The sequence below is a fragment of the Coregonus clupeaformis genome, chromosome 10, assembly GCF_020615455.1.
Source record: "Coregonus clupeaformis isolate EN_2021a chromosome 10, ASM2061545v1, whole genome shotgun sequence".
Lineage (NCBI taxonomy): Eukaryota > Metazoa > Chordata > Actinopteri > Salmoniformes > Salmonidae > Coregonus > Coregonus clupeaformis.
Genome location: NC_059201.1, coordinates 40868294 through 40889142, shown reverse-complemented (window position 1 = coordinate 40889142; position 20849 = coordinate 40868294). Strand labels below are relative to the sequence as shown.

General features: G+C 41.6%; 1 protein-coding gene and 1 pseudogene across 4 annotated transcripts; one reads left to right on the top strand and one right to left on the bottom strand.

The window, feature by feature from the left end:
• Positions 1-769: 769 nt before the first annotated feature.
• Positions 770-17319, bottom strand: LOC121575142 (syntaxin-16). 4 transcript variants are annotated; one of them, XM_041888028.2, is made up of 9 exons: positions 16848-17319; positions 9362-9373; positions 9109-9216; positions 8697-8837; positions 6928-7090; positions 6613-6701; positions 5785-5928; positions 2303-2383; positions 770-2175 (listed from the first exon to the last, which is right to left on the bottom strand). In XM_041888028.2, the coding sequence occupies exons 1-9, from the start codon at positions 16977-16979 to the stop codon at positions 2074-2076; spliced, it is 972 nt and encodes a 323-aa protein (XP_041743962.1). In that variant the 5' UTR covers positions 16980-17319; the 3' UTR covers positions 770-2073. The 4 variants fall into 4 exon arrangements, with proteins under 4 accessions (XP_041743962.1, XP_041743964.1, XP_041743963.1 ...); XM_041888030.2 differs by having other exon boundaries at positions 16899-17319; XM_041888029.2 differs by lacking the exon at positions 9362-9373.
• A 2719-nt stretch (positions 17320-20038) lies between these two features.
• LOC121576008 lies at positions 20039-20849 on the top strand (annotated as a pseudogene).

Below are 20849 nucleotides of genomic sequence, written 5' to 3'. Positions count from 1 at the left end.
CTAGATAGCGACAGTAGTTTCCGTGGTAACCAAACAAACAGACTTGCAAGTTTAGCTAACCAAACCATCAGTCCTAGCTTGCTATTATGAACATCGAATTCAACAATACCAATACGGTTTTCAATTATACTTTTTCCTTTCAAAAGCAGCTCAAACAAAACATGTAAAAATTAACTATAGCCATTGAATTCTACCATGCAAATATACCGTGCATTATTTAAGCAATAAGGCCCGAGGGGGTGTGGTATATGGCCAACATACCATGGCTAAGGGCTGTTCTTAACCATGATGCAACGCAGAGTGCCAGGATACAGCCGTTAGCCATGGTATATTGGCAATATACCACAAACACCGGAGGTGCCTTATTGCTATTATTCGTTACCAACGTAATTAGAGCAGTAAAAATGAATATTTTGTCATACCTGTGGTATACCACAGCTTTCAGCCAATTAGCATTCAGGGCTTGAACCACCCAGTTTATAAAGGAAAATAATGCACGCTTTAGAATGCCCTTAAAGCCAATCAGAAAATAGTATTCAACAATGCCATGGTACAGTATATCTATATATAACTGAACTTGGGCAATGTTTTGTTAATGGACAATTCTGTCCATGATTCTTTCTCAAATGGTACCCTATTCTCTATGGGCCGTAGTCTAAAGTAGTACACTATTTAGTGAATAAGGTGCCATTTGGGACAGTAAAAAAACACTTGAGCATACATGAAATGGGTCACAAATCTTTCCAGAAAAGGACCATTCTTCATAAGAAACAGTAGTGTGAGAAAAAGGTACTCTCAACTTTTAATTGATTTTGTAGTGGAATGGGCAAAGTAATTTCTGAGATCAAGGCTTGATCACATTGTTCATCCCCATACTTTAGGCCATGGACACAATGTAGGCTACTCAATACATCTTTGTCCTATTAGACAAAAACCTTTGACCTTTTATACAATTTAAATTCAAAATAAATAATTATAATTTCATATTATACAGGAGACCGTTTTACAGCCATGAAACCAAACCCATCAGTCTTTCGATATGTGCAAACTGTGAGGGATAAAAGACACAAGAATAAACTCAACTGATCCCACGGGGGGCCAGTATGAAAAAAAAAAAAAACAACATGTATTCACTAACTGTAAGTCGCTCTGGATAAGGGCATCTGCTAAATGACTAAAATGTAAAAAAATGTGTCAGTTAGCGATATCAGACAATAGAGAGGGTCATGAAACAAAAGAAAGCAGTCATCAAGTGATCTAAATGTGCAAATTCATGAAATATACTACTGTTGGTACAGAGACATGAACTTAGGATGGTCAACTACAGCTCTTAATCCAAAAGGTTGTTTTGGTATTCAATGAATCAGCTACTGTAGTTCTTCAGTCACTGAGAGACACGCAAACCTTTTGTCATTTCTCCCTCTTTAAAAAAGGAACCATGATAAAGTGAAAAAGGAATCAAATGCAAAAAGGAATGAAGTGTCTGCACTGACCAGGGTCCTGTAGCAACACCACGAGACACAAATGTTCCTTGTTCATAGACCTTCAATATTCATCTGTGCAGTAGCTGAGTTGTCAGAATTCTTCTCTTGAAAACACAGACATGGGAGGGCAGGGCTTACAGCTATAGCTTACAATAAAACTGGACAGATGATGTTTACTCTCACACAAGCTTGAAAAACAAGCAAAATGTGTGACCATGACAATTAATCAGTAGTCTTCCACGAGGGAATTTGAGAGTTTTTTGTGTTTGTTTGCAGCAGGAACCATGACACATGGAGTATATGGTCATGTTCAAGAGGGTATTGGGGCAGACAGTGGGCATGTGTGCAGGCCAGTTGCAAAGTGAAATAGGAACTCACCCTGGCTGTCCTCGCTCTCTTTTAGGGAGCATGCATTCAACACATCTCCATGAGCCATACAGCGAGAGATTGGGGTGATTCTTCAGATGTTGATTGGAAAGTTGGACAGATAGTCAGCATCGTTTAAAGTACAGAGAAGACCCTCATACAAGCACATATAGATGCACACCAAACATACACACAGACATACCAAAAGCAAAGGAATTAATCACTAGAACTTTGTCCCAAATAGAATAAGTATTAGAACAACAACTATAACAGTAAGAATTAAAATGACCAGCATCTTTCGGTTTTTCTTCTGATACTGTTCAGCCTGTAAGAGAACAAAGAGAGAAAATGTTATAACTAAGTTTGCGTGCAAGGTAACATCTTTCCCTTTTTCGTGGACATAATCACCAATTGGGCTGAAACATCAACAATCTTTAATGTTGTGTCCTTACCTTTTGTAACTGTTTTAACCCCTCTTCTGTTTTGACACACGATTGCTCCACATTGAAGTCAATTCTGTCAAGTACTGTGCCCTGATATTGGATAAATAAATAATCAGATTGTGAAGACATACAAAGTCATATACAGTGCCTTCGGAAAGTATTCAGACCCTTTTACTTTTTCCACATTTTGTTACGTTACAGCCTTATTCTAAAATTGATTAAATTATTTTTTCCCCCCTCATCAATCTACACACAATACCCCATAATGACAAAGCAAAAACAGGTTTTTAGACATTTCTGCTTATTTATAAAAAATACGGAAATATGACATTTACAGTATTCAGACCCTTTACTCAGTACTTTGTTGAAGCAACTTTGGCAGCGATTACAGCATGGAGTCGTCTTGGGTATGACGCTATAAGCTTGGCACACCTGTATTTGGGGAGTTTCTCCCATTCTTCTCTGCAGATCCTCTCAAGCTCTGTCAGGTTGGATGGGGAGCGTTGCTGCACAGCCATTTTCAGGTCTCTCCAGAGATGTTCAAATCGGGTTCAAGTCCGGGCTCTGGCTGGGCCACTCAAGGACATTCAGAGACTTGTCCCGAAGCCACTCCTGCATTGTCTTGGCTGTGTGCTTAGGGTCGTTGCCCTGTTGGAAGGTGAACCGTCGCCCAATTCTGAGGTCCTGAACGCTCTGGAGCAGGTTTTCATCAAGGGTCTCTCTGTACTTTGCTCCGTTCATCTTTGCCTCGATCCTGACTAGTTTCCCATTCCCTGCCGCTGAAAAACATCCCCACAGCATGTTGCCACCACCATGCTTCACCGTAAGGATGGTGCCAGGTTTCCTCCAGACGTGACACTTGGCATTCAGGCCAAAGAGTTCAATCTTGGTTTAATCATTCCAGAGAATCTTGTTTTTCATGGTCTGAGAGTCTTTAGGTGCCTTTTGGCAAACTCCAAGCGGGCTGTCATGTGCCTTTTACTGAGGAGTGGCTTCCGTCTGGCCACTCTACCATAAAGGCCTGATTGGTGTAGTGCTGCAGAGATGTTTGTCCTTCTGGAAGGTTCTCCCATCTCCACAGAAGACGCTAGAGCTCTGTCAGAGTGACCATTGGGTTCCTGGTCACCTCCCTGACCAAGGCCCTTCTCCCCCGATTCTTGGTGGTTCCAAACTTCTTCCATTTAAGAATGATGGAGGCCACTGTGTTCTAGGGGACCTTCAATGCTGCAGAAATGTTTTGGTACACTTCCCCAGATCTGTGCCGCGACACAATCCTGTCTCGGAGCTCTACGGACAATTCCTTCAACCTCATGGCTTGGTTTTTGCTCTGACATGCACTGTCAACTGTGGGACCTTATATAGACAGGTGTGTGCCTTTTCCAAATCATGTCCAATCAATTGAATTTATCACAGGTAGACTCCAATCAAGTTGTAGAAACATCTCAAAGATGATCAATGGAAACAGGATGCACCTGAGCTCAATCTCGAGTCTCATACAGTGAGGGAAAAAAGTATTTGATCCCCTGCTGATTTTGTATGTTTGTCCACTGACAAAGAAATTATCAGTCTATCATTTTAATGGTAGGTTTATTTTAACAGTGAGAGACAGAATAACAACAACAAAATACAGAAAAACACATGTCAAAAATGTTTTAAATTGATTTGCATTTTAAATGAGGGAAATAAGTACTTGACCCCTCTGCAAAACATGATTTAGTACTTGGTGGCAAAACCCTTGTTGGCAATCACAGAGGTCAGACGTTTCTTGTAGTTGGCCACCAGGTTTGCACACATCTCAGGAGGGATTTTGTTCCACTCCTCTTTGCAGATCTTCTCCAAGTCATTAAGGTTTCGAGCCTGACGTTTCGCAACTCGAACATTCAGCTCCCTCCACAGATTTTCTATGGGATTAAGGTCTGGAGACTGGCTAGGCCACTCCAGGACCTTAATGTGCTTCTTCTTGAGCCACTCCTTTGTTGCCTTGGCCGTGTGTTTTGGGTCATTGTCATGCTGGAATAACCATCCACGACCCATTTTCAATGCCCTGGCTGAGGGAAGGAGGTTCTCACCCAAGATTTGACGGTACATGGCCCCGTCCATCGTCCCTTTGATGCAGTGAAGTTGTCCTGTCCCCTTAGCAGAAAAACACCCCCAAAGCATAATGTTTCCACCTCCATGTTTGACAGTGGGGATGGTGTTCTTGGGGTCATAGGCAGCATTCCTCCTCCTCCAAACACGGCGAGTTGAGTTGATGCCAAAGAGCTCGATTTTGGTCTCATCTGACCACAACACTTTCACCCAGTTCTCCTCTGAATCATTCAGATGTTCATTGGCAAACTTCAGACGGGCATGTATATGTGCTTTCTTGGGCAGGGGGACCTTGCGGGCGCTGCAGGATTTCAGTTGTTCACGGCGTAGTGTGTTACCAATTGTTTTCTTGGTGACTATGGTCCCAGCTGCCTTGAGATCATTGACAAGATCCTCCCGTGTAGTTCTAGGCTGATTCCTCACCGTTCTCATGATCATTGCAACTCCACGAGGTGAGATCTTGCATGGAGCCCCAGGCCGAGGGAGATTGACAGTTCTTTTGTGTTTCTTCCATTTGCGAATAATCGCACCAACTGTTGTCACCTTCTCACCAAGCTGCTTGGCGATGGTCTTGTAGCCCATTCCATCCTTGTTTAGGTCTACAATCTTGTCCCTGACATCCTTGCAGAGCTCTTTGGTCTTGGCCATGGTGGAGAGTTTGGAATCTGATTGATTGATTGCTTCTGTGGACAGGTGTCTTTTATACAGGTAACAAGCTGAGATTAGGAGCACTCCCTTTAAGAGTGTGCTCCTAATCTCAGCTCGTTACCTGTATAAAAGACACCTGGGAGCCAGAAATCTTTCTGATTGAGAGGGGGTCATACGTATTTCCCTCATTAAAATGCAAATCAATTTATAACATTTTTGACATGCGTTTTTCAGGATTTTTTTGTTGTTATTCTGTCTCTCACTGTTCAAATAAACCTACCAATAAAATTATAGACTGATCATTTCTTTGTCAGTGAGCAAACGTACAAAATCAGCAGGGGATCAACTACTTTTTTCCCTCACTGTAGCAAAGGGTCTGAATACTTATGTAAATAAGGTATTTCTGTTTTTATTTGTAATAAATTAGCAAACATTTCTAAAAACCTGTTTTCGCTTTTTCATTATGGGGTATTGTGTGTAGATTGATGAGGATTATTATTTTTTAAAATCCATTTTAGAATAAGGCTGTTTAACGTAACAAAACGTGGAAAAAGTAAAGGGGTCTGAATACTTTCCGAAGGCACTGTATATACACAACATATACAGTTTGATAGTGATGTAAATCAGATATTATTCCTATTACTGCAGAGTCAAATGAAATGATGGATAAAAGGACTGTTGTATTGTATAGCCTAAACATTATTTCCATATAATTGTCGTGTTTCCGAACACTGAATAGGGTTTCCCTCACAGACCTGTTCCACCACCATTCCTGCCAGGTCTCGGAAAATCTCATTCAGGTCGGTGATGGACTGGACTATCTGTCGGACCTCTCTCTCGCGTTCCTCCACCATCACTGTGTTCTGCTCTACCAGGACCAGTTGGTCATCTGTAAACCCCTGGGAGAGATCAGAGATATGGGCTCAGTGAGATAACTGTCTGCTTCCCAAAATGGTGCCATATTCCCTTAATAGTGGACTACTTTTGACCAGAGTCCTATGGGCCCTGGTAAAAAATAGTGCACTATGTAGGGAATAGGGTGCCATTTGGGACAGAACCTTTGTCATATCAATGGATTCAAACTTGTGTAAGGAAACATTTCTCTAGTGTAAATAACAGTGTGATATTCATAATGTTCTCATTGCACCTTTTAAACTGATTACAATTGCATCACTTCAGTAAACGGCTTGATATTTTATTGTTTCTCACACCAAAAGAGGAATCCTTTAAAAGTAAATGTTATTTTGCCCATCTCAGGACAAAATAGAAGGTATGTAAACATTTAGGTGGTTATCCAAATAAATAATGTGGTATCAGATGAGTATTGTTAAAATGTAAGGGTGACTTCCTCTGTTACATTGAGATAAAGCACAACACCCATTGATTTTCATTAGGCTTCAACAAGTCAACTTCATGGAACTCACATTCTTGTTACATTTTGCAAAAACAAGACATACATTTGTCTATGCATTAATATATTCTATATTAATTTCACCAGGATATTATATTTTTCCTGAGAGATATGCATGAGCACCTATGCTGATCAGGTAAATGTCAAAATACACTGTCCGTTCCAAGCTCACCATTTCATATAGTGCTATGTCTTCATCCTCCTCCATTAGAGGACCAGAGTCAAAAAAGTGCTTGGATCTCTCCTCACGATTCTTCATGCCTGTAACAGAAAGCATCAACATTATGACAATAAAAAGAGACATATGATATGAGGGTGGAGGTGAAAACAAAGATAAATGTAGAGAGTGTGTGTGTGTGCGCGCGCAGGTTTGTGTAAGGAGAGAGAGAAGTGAGGGATGGAAGACTGGAAACTAATAGAAATACAAAAACATTTGAAAAGATAGTTGCAAGGTGTAGGAGTAAATACTGAGTGAGTGCTTGCTTACGTTTTAGGTAGCTGGACTGCGTGTGTCTGAAGTTGGTGGACAGCTCCTGCAGGCTCCCTGCCAAAGAGGACACCACATTTCTCAGCAGCCTCTCCTCCTGCTCTGTGCAGTGCCCACAGCGAGACTGCAGACCGGTCACTGCACGCTGACATCGGTGGAACATCTACATAGACAAAGGAGAGAGCACTCAATAAATCTTTGCCATAAGACAAAAAAACTTTGACCTTTGTACAATTTAAATTCAAAATAAATAATTATCATCATCTACACAGAACCAAGTAAATGAGAACACGGAGAAATGCTCACTGAAAAATATATATCTTATTCTACTATATAACAAGAATGGACAATAATTGTTGACATACAGTATTACATCAGCAGGCTCTATATACTGTAGGCCCTTATAAAAGCCACAAACGTTAAGTCTTAAATATAAATCAGATCATACTATCTAACAAATGACTATTCATAACAATAATAGTTAGGAACTCATAGGCGCAGTTATGGAAAAAGTACCCAATTGTCATACTTGAGTAAAAGTCAAGATAATTTGATAAAAAAATTACAAGTAAAAGTAACCCAGTAAAATACTACTTGAATAAAAGTCTACAAGTATTTTTTATTATTTTTTTACCCCAATTTCGATCGTCTCATCACTGCAACTCCCCAACGGGCTCGGCAGGCGAAGGTCGAGTCATGCGTCCTCCGAAACATGACCCGCCAAACCGCGCTTCTTAACACCTGCCCACTTAACCCGGAAGCAAGCCGCACCAATGTGTCGGAGTAAAAATGTATGCACTCACTAACTGTAAGTCGCTCTGGATAAGAGCGTCTGCTAAATGACTAAAATGTAAAATGAAACACTGTTCACCTGACGACCGCAGTCAGCCTGCAGGTGCCCGGCCCGCCACAAGGAGTCGCTAGAGCGCAATGAGCAAGTAAAGCCCCACCGGCTAAACCCTCCCCAAACCCGGAAGACGCTGGGCCAATTGTGCGCCGCCCTATGGAACTCCCGATCACAACCGGTTGTGATACAGCCCGGGATCGAACCAGGGTCTGTAGTGATGCCTCTAGCACTGCGATGCAGTCCCTTAGGCCGCTGCGCCACTCGGGAGCCCCTAAAGTATTTGGTTTTAAATATACTTAAGTATCAAAAGTAAATGCAATTGCTAAAATATACTTAAGTATCAAAAGTAAATGCAATTGCTAAAATATACTTAAGTATCAAAAGTAAGAGTTCAAATTCCTTATATTAAGCAAACTAGACGGCACCAAAAATGTATTATTGCATTTTTTAACAGATAGCCAGGGCACACTACAACACTCAGACATAATTTACAAATGAAGCATTTGTGTTTAGTGAGTCCGCCAGATCAGAGGCAGTAGGGATGATCAGGGAATTGGAAAATGTTCCTGTCCTGTTAAGAATTCAAAATGTAACGAGTACTTTTGGGTGTCAAGGAATATGTATGGAGTAAAAACTACATTATTTTCTTTAGGAATGTAGTGGAGTAAAAGTTGTCAAAAATATAAATAGTAAAGTGAAGTATAGATACCCAAAAAAACGATCTAAGTAGTACTACAAAAATATTTGTACTTAAGTACTTTACACCACTGCATAGGCGTTGGCTTTTCCAGAAGGACACTTATGAGGTGTGTCACATTTTGCCTCAGCAAGTTTCCTATGTAGTAATAATAAATGTGACTTCTCTTCAAAGTTCTTTCAATGGGGTTTTTTGTATAGACTCCCATCGCTGTCACTGGCCTACCTGTGTGATCTCCTGAGTGGTGATCTCTATGGCATGCTCCTCTTCACTGCTGTCATCCAGGGTAGGACGGTTCATGTGCTTGTCATGAAGGGCAGCCAGCTCCTTCATTTTCTGCCGGACCCGTGTGATTTCATACTGAATCTGAAAGCCCACGCAACCACAGGATTAACACGAGGCACGAGAAAACAAGACATTGAAAGATCCAAAGCTCCAAGTAAAAAATCAATTTTAAAGAAAGACGACTGACATTGGATTTAGGAATTTTATATAGGCTAATACATATTAGGCCGACATTTTCTAAAGTATCTATAGCTCAATAGTTTCATTGTTTATGATGGTGAAACTAAGCATTTGAAGACTAGTAATAAACTTTTCATACTGAAGTAGTTAAGAGCATGTGATTGTTTCTTACCTCAACTACCCCATCTACCCACTTGGGCGGCAGTCTCTTGGTGACTCCGATGGCAGCTTCTGGGTCCAGACTGATCCCTGAGACCAGGGCCATGCGGTCATCAGCCAACTGATGGCAAAATCATACATATTACACAGTTATCACTACCCATTTGAAACATTGTTTGCAAACTTTCCAACCCATACAAAGCACGGTTAAAAAATGTCCCTTGTGACTGAAAGTACAGTTTGGATATGAGGAGATTGGACAGTACCTCATCAAGCTCCTAATGGGATTGGCAGACCCCAGCGAAGTCCCATTCAATGAGGAGAGAGGGAGAGGTGAGATGAAGTGAGACAGCAGTGAAAGTAAGTGAGCCCCAGACAAAAAGCAGTGATCAGCTTCCCACAGAGACATTTTGCATGCACTCGCACAGACACTGTTTAAAGAGGGATCATACACGTTCCAAAATGTCTCATTTTGAGTCACCAGATTCTGTGACTGACTGAAGAAAAGTCTAAAATAATTAATTTTATGTCAATGAATTGAGGTTCTTCAACCCTGTGAAATCCCCCTTTAAAGGGTATCTTTGAGAAATCTATAAAAATTGTGAGGAACAAATAACTGGATATTGGGCCAAAACATTAAAGGCCCAGTGCAGTCAAACATGTGATTTTCCTGTGATATAAACTCAGCAAAAAAAGAAACGTCCTCTCACTGTCAACTGTGTTTATTTTCAGCAAACTTAACATGTGTAAATATTTGTATGAACATAACAAGATACAACAACTGAGACATAAACTGAACAAGTTCCACCGACATGTGACTAACAGAAATTGAATAATGTGTCCCTGAACAAAGGGGGGGTCAAAATCTAAAGTAACAGTCAGTATCTTGTGTGGCCACCAGCTGCATTAAGTACTGCAGTGCATCTCCTCCTCCTGGACTGCACCAGATTTGCCAGTTCTTGCTGTGAGATGTTACCCCACTCTTCCACCAAGGCACCTGCAATTTCCTGGACATTTCTGGGGGGGAATGGCCCTAGCCCTCACCCTCTGATCCAACAGGTCCCAGAAGTGCTCAATGGGATTGTTGTTACACGTGGTCTGCCACTGTGAGGACGATCAGCTGTCCGTCCTGTCTCCCTGTAGCTCTGTCTTAGGCGTCTCACAGTACGGACATTGCAATTTATTGCCCTGGCCACATCTGCAGTCCTCATGCCTCCTTGCAGCATGCCTAAGACACGTTCACACAGATGAGCAGGGACCCTGGGCATCTTTCTTTTGGGTGTTTTTCAGTAGAAAGGCCTCTTTAGAGTCCTAAGTTTTCATAACTGTGACCTTAATTGCCTACCGTCTGTAAGCTGTTAGTGTCTTAACGACCGTTCCACAGGTGCATGTTCATTAATTGTTTATGGTTCATTGAACAAGCATGGGAAACAGTGTTTAAACCCTTTACAATGAAGATCTGTGAAGTTATTTTGATTTTTACGAATTATCTTTGAAAGACAGGGTCCTGAAAAAGGGACGTTTCTTTTTTTGCTGAGTTTATATATGCACACTACCAGTCAAAAGTTTGGACCCACCTACTCATTCAAGGGTTTTTCTTTATTTTTACTATTTTCTACATTGTAGAACAATAGTGAAGACATCAAAACAATAAAATAACACATATGGAATCATGTAGTAAACAAAAAAGTGCCACCCTTTGCCTTTATGGCAGCTTTGCACACTCTTTGCATTCTCTCAACCAGCTTCACCTGGAATGCTGTTCCAACAGTCTTGAAGGAGTTCCCACATATGCTGAGCACTTGTTAGCTGCTTTTCCCTTCACTCTGCCGTCCGACTCATCTCAAACTATCTCAATTGGGTTGAGGTCGGGGGATTGTGGAGGCCAGGTCATCTGATGCAGCACTCCATCACTCTCCTTCTTGGTAAAATAGCCCTTACACAGCCTGGAGGTGTGTTGGTTCATTATCCTGTTGAAAAACAAATATAGTCCCACTAAGACCAAACCAGATGGAATGGCATATAGATGCAGAATGCTGTGGTAGCCATGCTGGTTAAGTGTACCTTGAATTCTAAATAAATCACAGACAGTGTCACCAGCAATGCACCCCCACACCATAATACCTCCTCCTCCATGCTTTACGGTGGGAAATACACATGCGGAGATCATCCGTTCACCCACACCGCGTCTCACAAAGACACGGCGGTTGGAACCAAAAATCTCAAATTTGGACTCCAGACCAAAGGACACATTTCCACCGGTCTAATGTCCATTGCTCGTGTTTCTTGGCCCAAGCAGGTCTCTTCTTATTATTGGTGTCCTTTAGTAGTGGTTTCTTGGCAGCAATTCGACCATGCTTCACACAGTCCCCTTTGAACAGTTGATGTTGAGATGTGCCTGTGACTTGAAGTGTGTGAAGCATTTATTTGGGCTGCAATTTCTGAGGCTGGTAACTCTAATGAACTTATCGTCTGCAGCAGAGGTAACTCTGGGTCTTCCATTCCTGTGGCAGTCCTCATGAGAGCCAGTTTCATCATAGCACTTGATGGGTTTTGCGACTGCACTTGAAGAAACGTTCAAAGTTCTTGAAATGTTCCATATTGACTGACCTTCATGTCTTAAAAGTAATGATGGACTGTTCTCTTTGCTTATTTGAGCTGTTCTTGCCATAATATGGACTTGGTGTTTTACCAAATAGGGCTATCTTCTGTATACCCCCCCTACCTTGTCACAACACAACTGATTGGCTCAAACGCATTTAGAAGGAAAGAAATGCCACAAATTAACTTTTAAGAATGCACACCTGTTAATTGAAATGAATTCCAGGTGACTACCTCATGAAGCTGGAGAGAATGCCAAGATTGTGCAAAGCTGTCAAAGCAAAGAATCTCAAATATAAAATATATTTTGATTTGCTTAACACTTTTTTGGTTACTATATGATTCCATATATTATTTCATAGTTTGTCTTCACTATTATTCTACAATGTAAAAAATAGTAAAAATAAAGAAAAACCCTTGAATGGGTAGGTGTGTCCAAACTTTTGACTGGTAGTGTGTGTGTGTGTGTGTGTGTGTGTGTATGTATATATATATATATATATATATATATATATATATATATATATATATGTTCGGAATAATACTGTTAAATTGTGAAAATGATGATAATGCCCTTTTAGTGTACGAGCGGTTTGAAAAGACCGTCTGAAATGTCAGCTTGTTTTGGTGGGATGGAGTTTTGGCCTGCCTGGGGACATCACAAGTTGGTAAATTAGTTAAGCTGTGGCTGCGGATCTGACTTTTTCAGGATCTTTAGTCCGCCGACTAAAAGATCCAGAGCTTCCCGAAGACTCTGGCATTTGCGGATCACGTTCTACGTATGTTTATTAGGTACACTAGTCCTGGGTCAGACCTCCCTTTGCCTCCAGAACAGCTTGAATTCTTTGTGCATGGAAATGTTGCTCAATTGGTATCAAATGATTTAACGTGTGCCAGGAAAACATTCTCCACACCATTACACCACTGCCACCAGCCTGTACCGTTGACACCAGGATGGTGCCATGGACTCTTGCTGCTTAAGCCACATCCTGACTGCCATAAGCATGATGCAACAGGATCTGGGTTTCGTCAAACTAGGCAATGTTTTTCCACTCCTCAATTGTCCAGTGTTGGTGACTGCGTGCCCACTGGAGCCGCTTCTTGTTTTTAGCTGATAGGAGTCAAACCCGGTGTGGTCGTCTGCTGCAATAGCCCAGCTGTGACAAGGACCGACGAGATATGCGTTCCGAGATGCCGTTCTGCACGCCACTGTTGTACTGCGCCGTTATTTGCCTGTTTGTGGCCCGCCTGTTGATTCTTGCCATTGCCCTACGACCTCTCATCAACAAGCTGTTTTCGCCCCCACAGGACCGCCGCTGACAATGTTTGTCGCATCATTCTCGGTAAACCCTAGACACTGTTGTGCGTGAAAAGCCCAGTTTCTGAGATACTGGAACCAGCGCGCCTGGCACCGACGATCATACCACGCTCAAAGTCACTTAAGTCACTTGTTTTGCCCATTCTAACATTCAATCGAACAGTAACTGGATGCCTGCGTTATATAGCAACCCACGGCCACGAGACTCGCCGTCTGTAGGAGCGAACCATTTTCGTGAACGGGGTGGTGTACCTAATAAACTGGCCACTGATTGTATATTCTCTATGTGCAGAGAACAGGCTACTCAGGCGAATTATGCTTGTTTAATAAAGTTAGATCAAGCTGAATCAATGTCAGCAAGATCTCACATAATGACCACAGTATTCTACATAACAGAAACGAATATAATAGCACAACGTTACTGTAAGACAAAAACACCACAGCGTTTAATTGTCAATGATAATTCTTTAAGTTTTACCCATAGTAACCAACCATTTGATCTCAATCAGTTTAATGGGGATATACATTTTGATCTTGAGTTAGTGTTGTTTAGAAGTAGCCTACAGTGTTGTTTTGAAGAATGTACAGGGAGCAAATTTTAGAGAAGATGTTGTTAACAAACTGTAGCATAGTCTACCTGTGTATTTTGCCTAGAGACGCACACAGTTGAGTTTTGGCCTCATGAGAGATGATATTTTTTTGGGGTGTCTTACAGTAACGTTACACTATGCTATTATATTCGGTTCTGTTATGTAGAATACTGTGATCATTATGTGATCTTGCAGACATCGAGTCAGCTTGATCTAACTTTGATCTAACTTCACGCTAGTAGCCTGTTCTCCGCACGGGGGTCACGTTCGAGCTGATCACTTTTGTCAAGACGTTGACCAACGTCGGTCTCCGCCTTTCAAAGTGTGTTGCGTTATGGGTATAAAGAAGCATGAACTTTACAAAAATCATGTGATCAAAGGTCATGACGTTTTTGATGAAGTCAGATTCAAGTCGCTGCAGTTGCTTCTTACCAACCGCACCATGCAGCCATCACCTCCATTGTGGGAGGCACCATTTGTCAACCAATCATTGGGGTGTTTTTGTTTGACCCAAGAGAACGTGGCCAAAGAAGTGATTGAAACAGGAACCAATTTTTCTGTGATACTAAAGCTACAGGGGATTCAAATGAAAGTGATATTTGAGACCTCTCTAACCAATTAATTTTACACTTTATTTACATTTTACATTTTAGTCATTTAGTTAGTGGTCCTCTGTAGCTCAGCTGGTAGAGCATGGCGTTTGTAACGCCAAGGTAGTGGGTTCAATCCCCGGGACCACCCATACACAAAAATGTATGCACGCATGACTGTAAGTCGCTTTGGATAAAAGCGTCTGCTAAATGGCATATTATTATTATTATTTAGCAGACGCTCTTATCCAGAGCGACTTACAGTTAGTGTGCATATATTTTCATACTGGCCCCCCGTGGGAAACAAACCCACAACCTTGGCGTTGCAAGCGCCATGCTCTACCAACTGAGCTACACGGGGTTATGTTTTCAGTTCGTGAGTGTGTGATATGGGGGTATAGACATTTATAAAGAAAAACCTAATCAATAATAGCTATTTTGACACTGCCATGTTGATCTGAGCCTTGCTGTTGGTAAACCACTATAGTATCCATCTTTCGGCTGTCGCAGATGCACATCCCCTGACTTCACTCGCCGACTGTTGGATCCACAGCCACTGAATTAGTTAAAAGGGATACTTCAGGATTTTAGCAATGAAGCCCTTTAGCTACTTCCTCAGAGTCAGATGAACTCATGGATACCATTTGTCTCTGCATCCAGTATGAAGGAAGTTAGAGGTAGTTTCGCGAGCCAATGCTAACTAGCGTTAGAGCAATGACTGGAAGTCTATGGTATCTACTACTGTAGCATGCTAGCAGTTATCATATACTTCCAGTCATTGCGCTAACTCTAGTTAGTAACTTCCATCAAACTGCACGCAGAGACATAAAAATTGTATCCACAAGTTCATCTGACTCTAGGTAAGTAGATGAAGTAGATCCCTGCCAATAACAGCTAGTTTTAAGTTTTCCCCCCTCCCCACTCAGACCACTCCCAGACAGTTCTAGCAAAATTATTGCTTGAGAAATGGCTCTTTGCTAAGAAACTATTTGTTTCTTTTTTTACCATTTTAATTGAAAACAATCACAGTAAGGTATTTAATTGTTACCCATAAATTATTTGATATTGAGATAAAAATGGCTGCATTGGACGTTTAACCCCTCTGAGATCAATTCCAAAATGGTGACAAAAATAGTAGCAACCTATTGAGGTAAAGACGCTTATCTTCAGGAGCTAGGCCTACATACATTGGGTCAGTGAAGTGTGACATAAGAGCGTGTGTGAAGGCAAAGATATAGGGCTAGCTTATGTCCCAGATCCCCAAATGATTAGCCTAACCGCAGAACCATTTCATATAGGCCTAGAGAAAGGAAAGATGCAGGACAAAGATTAACATTATAAGAGGATTTTGATATGCAGATCACTCAGCGTGAGCATGTAGAACACCATACAAGAGACAGTGCCATAAAAACAAGGAGCACCTAAGCTATATCAATCAGATAAACTCAAAGCCTAGTAACCACCAGATTTGCTCTTGATCCAAACAAACATTTGATAGTTGGTGCTATCAGTGCCAACAAAATTCTGAGTAGCCTATCCAAGCTACTATCCACGATCAGGTGAATGAAACGAAGTCAGGAATTTCAAAGTCTGGATTGAAATCTACTAGGAAGCTGCTGCACACAATAACCGTCCCACAGCCAAAACACCTTCGAGCCCAGAAGTAGGGTGAATTAATGAATTAATGAGGGATTGAAAGGGAAAACTACAAACAATTTAGAGTTTTGAAACTATACAAACGAAATTAGGCTACAACATATTATAGACTTACATATACAGTATTTGTAAAAGATCCTGCATCCTGGTCAATAATTTAAAATAAAATGTATCAGTCCAGGATGTTTGAAATGTAACAATGACCAACAGTGCAAACTAGGTATTCTAAATTCTAGCAAACAAATATCTTAGTAACAACCATATTAATCTAACGTTTATTAAATAAGTTTAAAAGAACAGTTTACCAAGCACAGGATCAACTAAATCTATAACTGAGACCACAGCACCATCTAGCCTAATGGGAGGTTTTTTAGGTAGACGTGCAACTCACTAAGGCAAAGGGGCAAATACAGAGGCCACACACTATCAACAAACAACACCTCACGAAATGTAACATGTCAATTGTTACATTTGACAAAAGACCAACCAACTCATTCCAGCATGCACTGTGGTTGTGACTTCTTTATCAAGTATTGAACACTGCCCCTAAAAATGTATTTCATGTTCTACCTTGATCTTTTACTTAGTTTCTTACAATGACAAATGCATTGCTTCAATTGACTATCGTGTCAAAGGAAAATGCACGCTCTTTGATGATTGGTAGCAAACTGAGCTGGTCAAATATGTTGGCTAGACAGGAAATGCAAGTTGGGGCATCAGTATTCCAAATGCATGCCTCTCTGACATGACTCAATGCAAATGTGCGCATCTAGCTTGACAGCAACATTGCTTGACAGCTAGTTACCTAGCTAGCTGCTGCCTTCTAGATTGACGGCTAAACGCAGCATTAGCCAACATCAGGTTAATGTTTGGTAGATAGTCACTCGCCAGTTAGCTAAGAAATACTTAACCAAGTTACGTCTAACTTATGAATGTGTTAGCTATCATAACACACACAAATCAAATGTCAAATCCAGACGATTAACGTTAGACTCACCGCAGCATTGCTACGTGTACTCAGAGTACGACGGGGGTCGTATGTACTCACTTGCTCAGCCAATATCTGCCGATTTTGGATTGCATTGTTCCGCATTAATAAGAAGGCATCGGTCAGGCGCCTAGTTGCCATGATTAATTTACACAAGAAGGATGTACAGCTATCAAATAACAACCAGTGGCAGTAGCTACGACGAGAACCTAGCTAGCTAGTTTACTTTTAGTAAGTTACAATACAAGGAAAGTTAACTAGCCAGCAAAACAACAGGCACGCTCGCCCACCGGCTAATCGAGGGGTTCTTTCCTTTTCTATCTTCATATACTTTGTTCTGTATCTGTCGCTTTCACGAAATACATAAATAAAACCATAAAATATGACCGATACCGTTTGTTTTCAATGAAAAATGGAAAGGAGAGAGCGGGTCGGTGGTAAAAGAACGGCCTTCTCTAGCTACGTGGAAACGTAAATACACTTCTTTTTCTTCTTCTTCTTCTTCGGTGGGGTTTATCGGCGGTTGCCATCCAACGTTATGGTGCATTACCGCCACCTACTGTACTGGAGTGTGGGCCAGAGACGGAGAAACTAAATCCTACCTGACAGCCCCGTTGCTCTTAAAAAAGATAACAAAATATTTGAAACTATATCTAATGACGTTCTACTCAATATACTCTTTAAACTAATTTCCTGTATCCCCTTCTCCCTCATACTAAATATCATCCTCTCTCTTTCCCTCTGATACTGCCCACACTGTAGCAATACATGCTCCAAGGTCTCTGTTTCCTGACAATAATCACACTTTCCTGTTGGATGCTTTCCTATCACATTTAATGTCTTATTCAACTGGCTGTGTCCCACCCTTAATCTTGTAAAAATAGCCTCCTCTCTTCTGTCCCTTCCTGCCGTCCTCCCCTCCCCGACTTTCCTCTGTACTTGAAATAAATGCCTTCCCTTATTATCTCTATTCCACTGCTCCTGCCATCTCTGCACCATCACTGTATATATCAGTATTTTTGCCTCTGCCTTGCTAATTGAAACTTCAACATCAACATCCCGACTACTAAGAGCTTGTTTAGCCAGTACATCTACTGCCTCATTCCCCTCCACCCCCACATGGGCTGGGACCCAAGTAAATCTTATCTGTATACCCATCTGTTTAATCCTGCCATGGGTTTGTTGCACCTCATAAAGCACGTCTTGTCTGCCTTGTGAGCTAAAGGACTGGAGACTCATTAACACTGCACATGAATCAGAGCAAATAACTACTCAGTCTTGTTTGACTTCCTCCACCCACTGCAAGGCCAACAGTATGGCCATCAGCTCCGCCATATATACAGCCAGATGATCTGTAATATGTTTCCTGACTTCCACCCCACATTCCTACACTACAAATGCTGACCCAGTACGTCCTGTCCTTGGATCTTTTGAACCATCTGTGTAAATGGCCACAAAATCCTGATACACAGTATCCAGATGTCTCTTAAACAAATCAAATGGATCAACACTCTCCCTATCTTTCTGTAGTCTCTCCAACACTTCTAGATCAACTACTGGAGGTGGGAGTAGCCATGGTGGAATTACAGAAATAGCTACCGTTGGACTGAACTCCCTTCCATACAGTCCCATCTCCTTCGCCTGGGTATTACCCACCCACCCAAAGCTTGTGTTCGGTCTTCTCTCATGTTCTCAGCATGCCTGTAAAATCCTTCTAGGTTGACCCAATAATTCATTGCCAGCCGCTGTCTCCTAATCTGCAATGGCATATCCCCCATCTCCACCTGTAATGCAGCCACTTCTTCTTCTTCTTCTTCTTCTTCTTCTTCAATGAGGTTTAATGGCGGTTGGCATCCAATAAATGTTGCATTACCGCCACCTACTAGACTGGAGTACAACTCCCTTATATTTTGCTTGAAAAAATTAAAAAATTTAAAATAAACAAATACCCTACCATCTAACACTACACTCACAAAAAATTAAGAATAAAACATATATATATCACACTCCACTATTTAAATCTATTTAGTCCTACTTCAGGCCTAAGCCTGAAAGAATGGGACACCACCACTTAACACACCCTGTAACTCTTCTGAAGTCAAGTCTCGCACACCCAAAACCTCTCTGCAGCTGCCACCACAACCTCTATTTTCTGCGATTTACGTTCCATCCCTGCAGTACAGTTGATAACCATTGCTATAAATGCCAAAAATCCAATCTTACTGAAACATATCACTTGTTGGTTTATCCCTCTGTATTGCTACAGATCTACTACTCACACCACTCCTTTCAGGATCCCTCCCCCTTGACCCATCTTCCTCTACTTTCTTCACTGCCTCAGCATATATGACAACTTCTGCACTACTCTAACCCTGGAAACCTCCAAGCAGACCCGGCCGGGGTTTGGGGTTTGAGAAGTCAACGAGAGAAGTGAAAAATTATTCCTTAGTTCTTAATTTTCTCGAAATCTAAAGGCACAACCTATATTGGAGACAATGTGTTAAATAGTTGAACATGTTATTACTCCAACTATGGGAAAGTGACAAACTGACACGTTTTTATTTTTGTCAAAAACAACTTTATATCGAAGGACTGCCTTTGATTTATCGTCATGCACATGCGCAGTTTGGCTCGAGACGACTGTTAGACCTGTGTTTCTGCGCATGAGCTTAGCTAGCCAACGTCGCCATGACATCGCCTACAAGTGTGATCGGGGATTTCTATTGGAGAAGCAGTTTCTGCCTGTCTTCATACTGTACTGTCTTTGGCAAGATGGTGGTGACAAAACACTTTCGGGTCAACACTTTCATAATAAAAGTCCTCATTTTAATTGAAGACCTCTATAAAGGAGAATCGTTTTTTAAACCTCGATAAAACTAAATCTAATCATCATTGATATTAATATTTTGTATATTTTCATAACATGAAAACATGTAAACGAGAACATTTTTTCCCCGGGTCAATCCCACAAGGTATGTTCTCTGTAGACGACGGTTTATTTGCTGGTTCATTTTTGACGATAACGTGCACAAATTCATCGGTCAAGAGTTAAAGATCAGCCATCCTCGGCGTGTTTACGATTGACTCCATTATTACAGTGACTGGCTACATGGACTGCAGTTTTTCAGCACATGATAAATAACGTTTTGTTGATTAGTAGTGCATTTAATACAGTAGTCTTATGCAAAGACTGCAATGAGATGCCTGTTGTGTTTACCGTACTGTTTGTTACATGCGCGCTTAATCTATGCGGCTATTTTGAGGAAAACTCTCCACCTGAAGGGAAAGCGTATCATTGAGTTGGGCGCAGGGACTAGCATTGTTGGCATTTTGGCAGCACGATTGCGTAATATGTTGGTTCATTCTTTGTCCATCCAGTAGAGGTCGGTAATGATGTTCAGTAGCAGCCACTGTTTTCAGTAGCCTGAATCATAATTGTTAAATTTTGTTATATCCATTAATATATTTTTAATAGCTGTTCCCATCACACTGTTCCATCATGTCACAAACATTAGCCTACAAATGCACTTTTCAAAGACTTTGAAACACTAAAAAAGGTTTAAATCACGCAATCATTTATGGGGTATTTACCTCATATTTCCCACTCTCACAGGAGCGGATGTGACCTTGACAGACCTCCCCCTTGTTGTCCCTCAACTGCAAAGCAATGTCTCTGCAAACATGCCATCTTCCGGCTGGCCTTCTTTCGCCCCCTCCGTCCTCCCCCTCTCCTGGGGCCAGTACCAGGCCAGCTTCCCCTCAGACTGGGACCTGGTGCTGGGTGCAGATATTGTGTACCTGGCTGAGACTTACCCCCTCCTTCTGGACACGCTGGCTCACCTGTGCAAGGACGGGGCTGTGGCATACCTCTCATCCAAGATGCGAGGAGAGCACAGGACACCTGGCTTCTACAGAGACACTCTGCCACAGAGTTTCCATGTAGAGCTGGTGCACCGCGACCCCACACAGAACATCAACATCTACCGCGCTACTCAGAGAGGGAAACAGTGA

Bases quoted from the DNA above. Each gene is read 5' to 3' on its own strand.
- LOC121575142 (XM_041888028.2), bottom strand. From the start codon at position 16,979: ATGGCAACTAGGCGCCTGACCGATGCCTTCTTATTAATGCGGAACAAT. The intron at 7,091-8,696 runs GTAGGCCAGTGA...TTGTCTATGTAG, and splicing joins CCACTCAGGAGATCACACAG to ATGTTCCACCGATGTCAGCG. The intron at 5,929-6,612 runs GTGAGCTTGGAA...GATCTCTCCCAG, and splicing joins ACATAGCACTATATGAAATG to GGGTTTACAGATGACCAACT.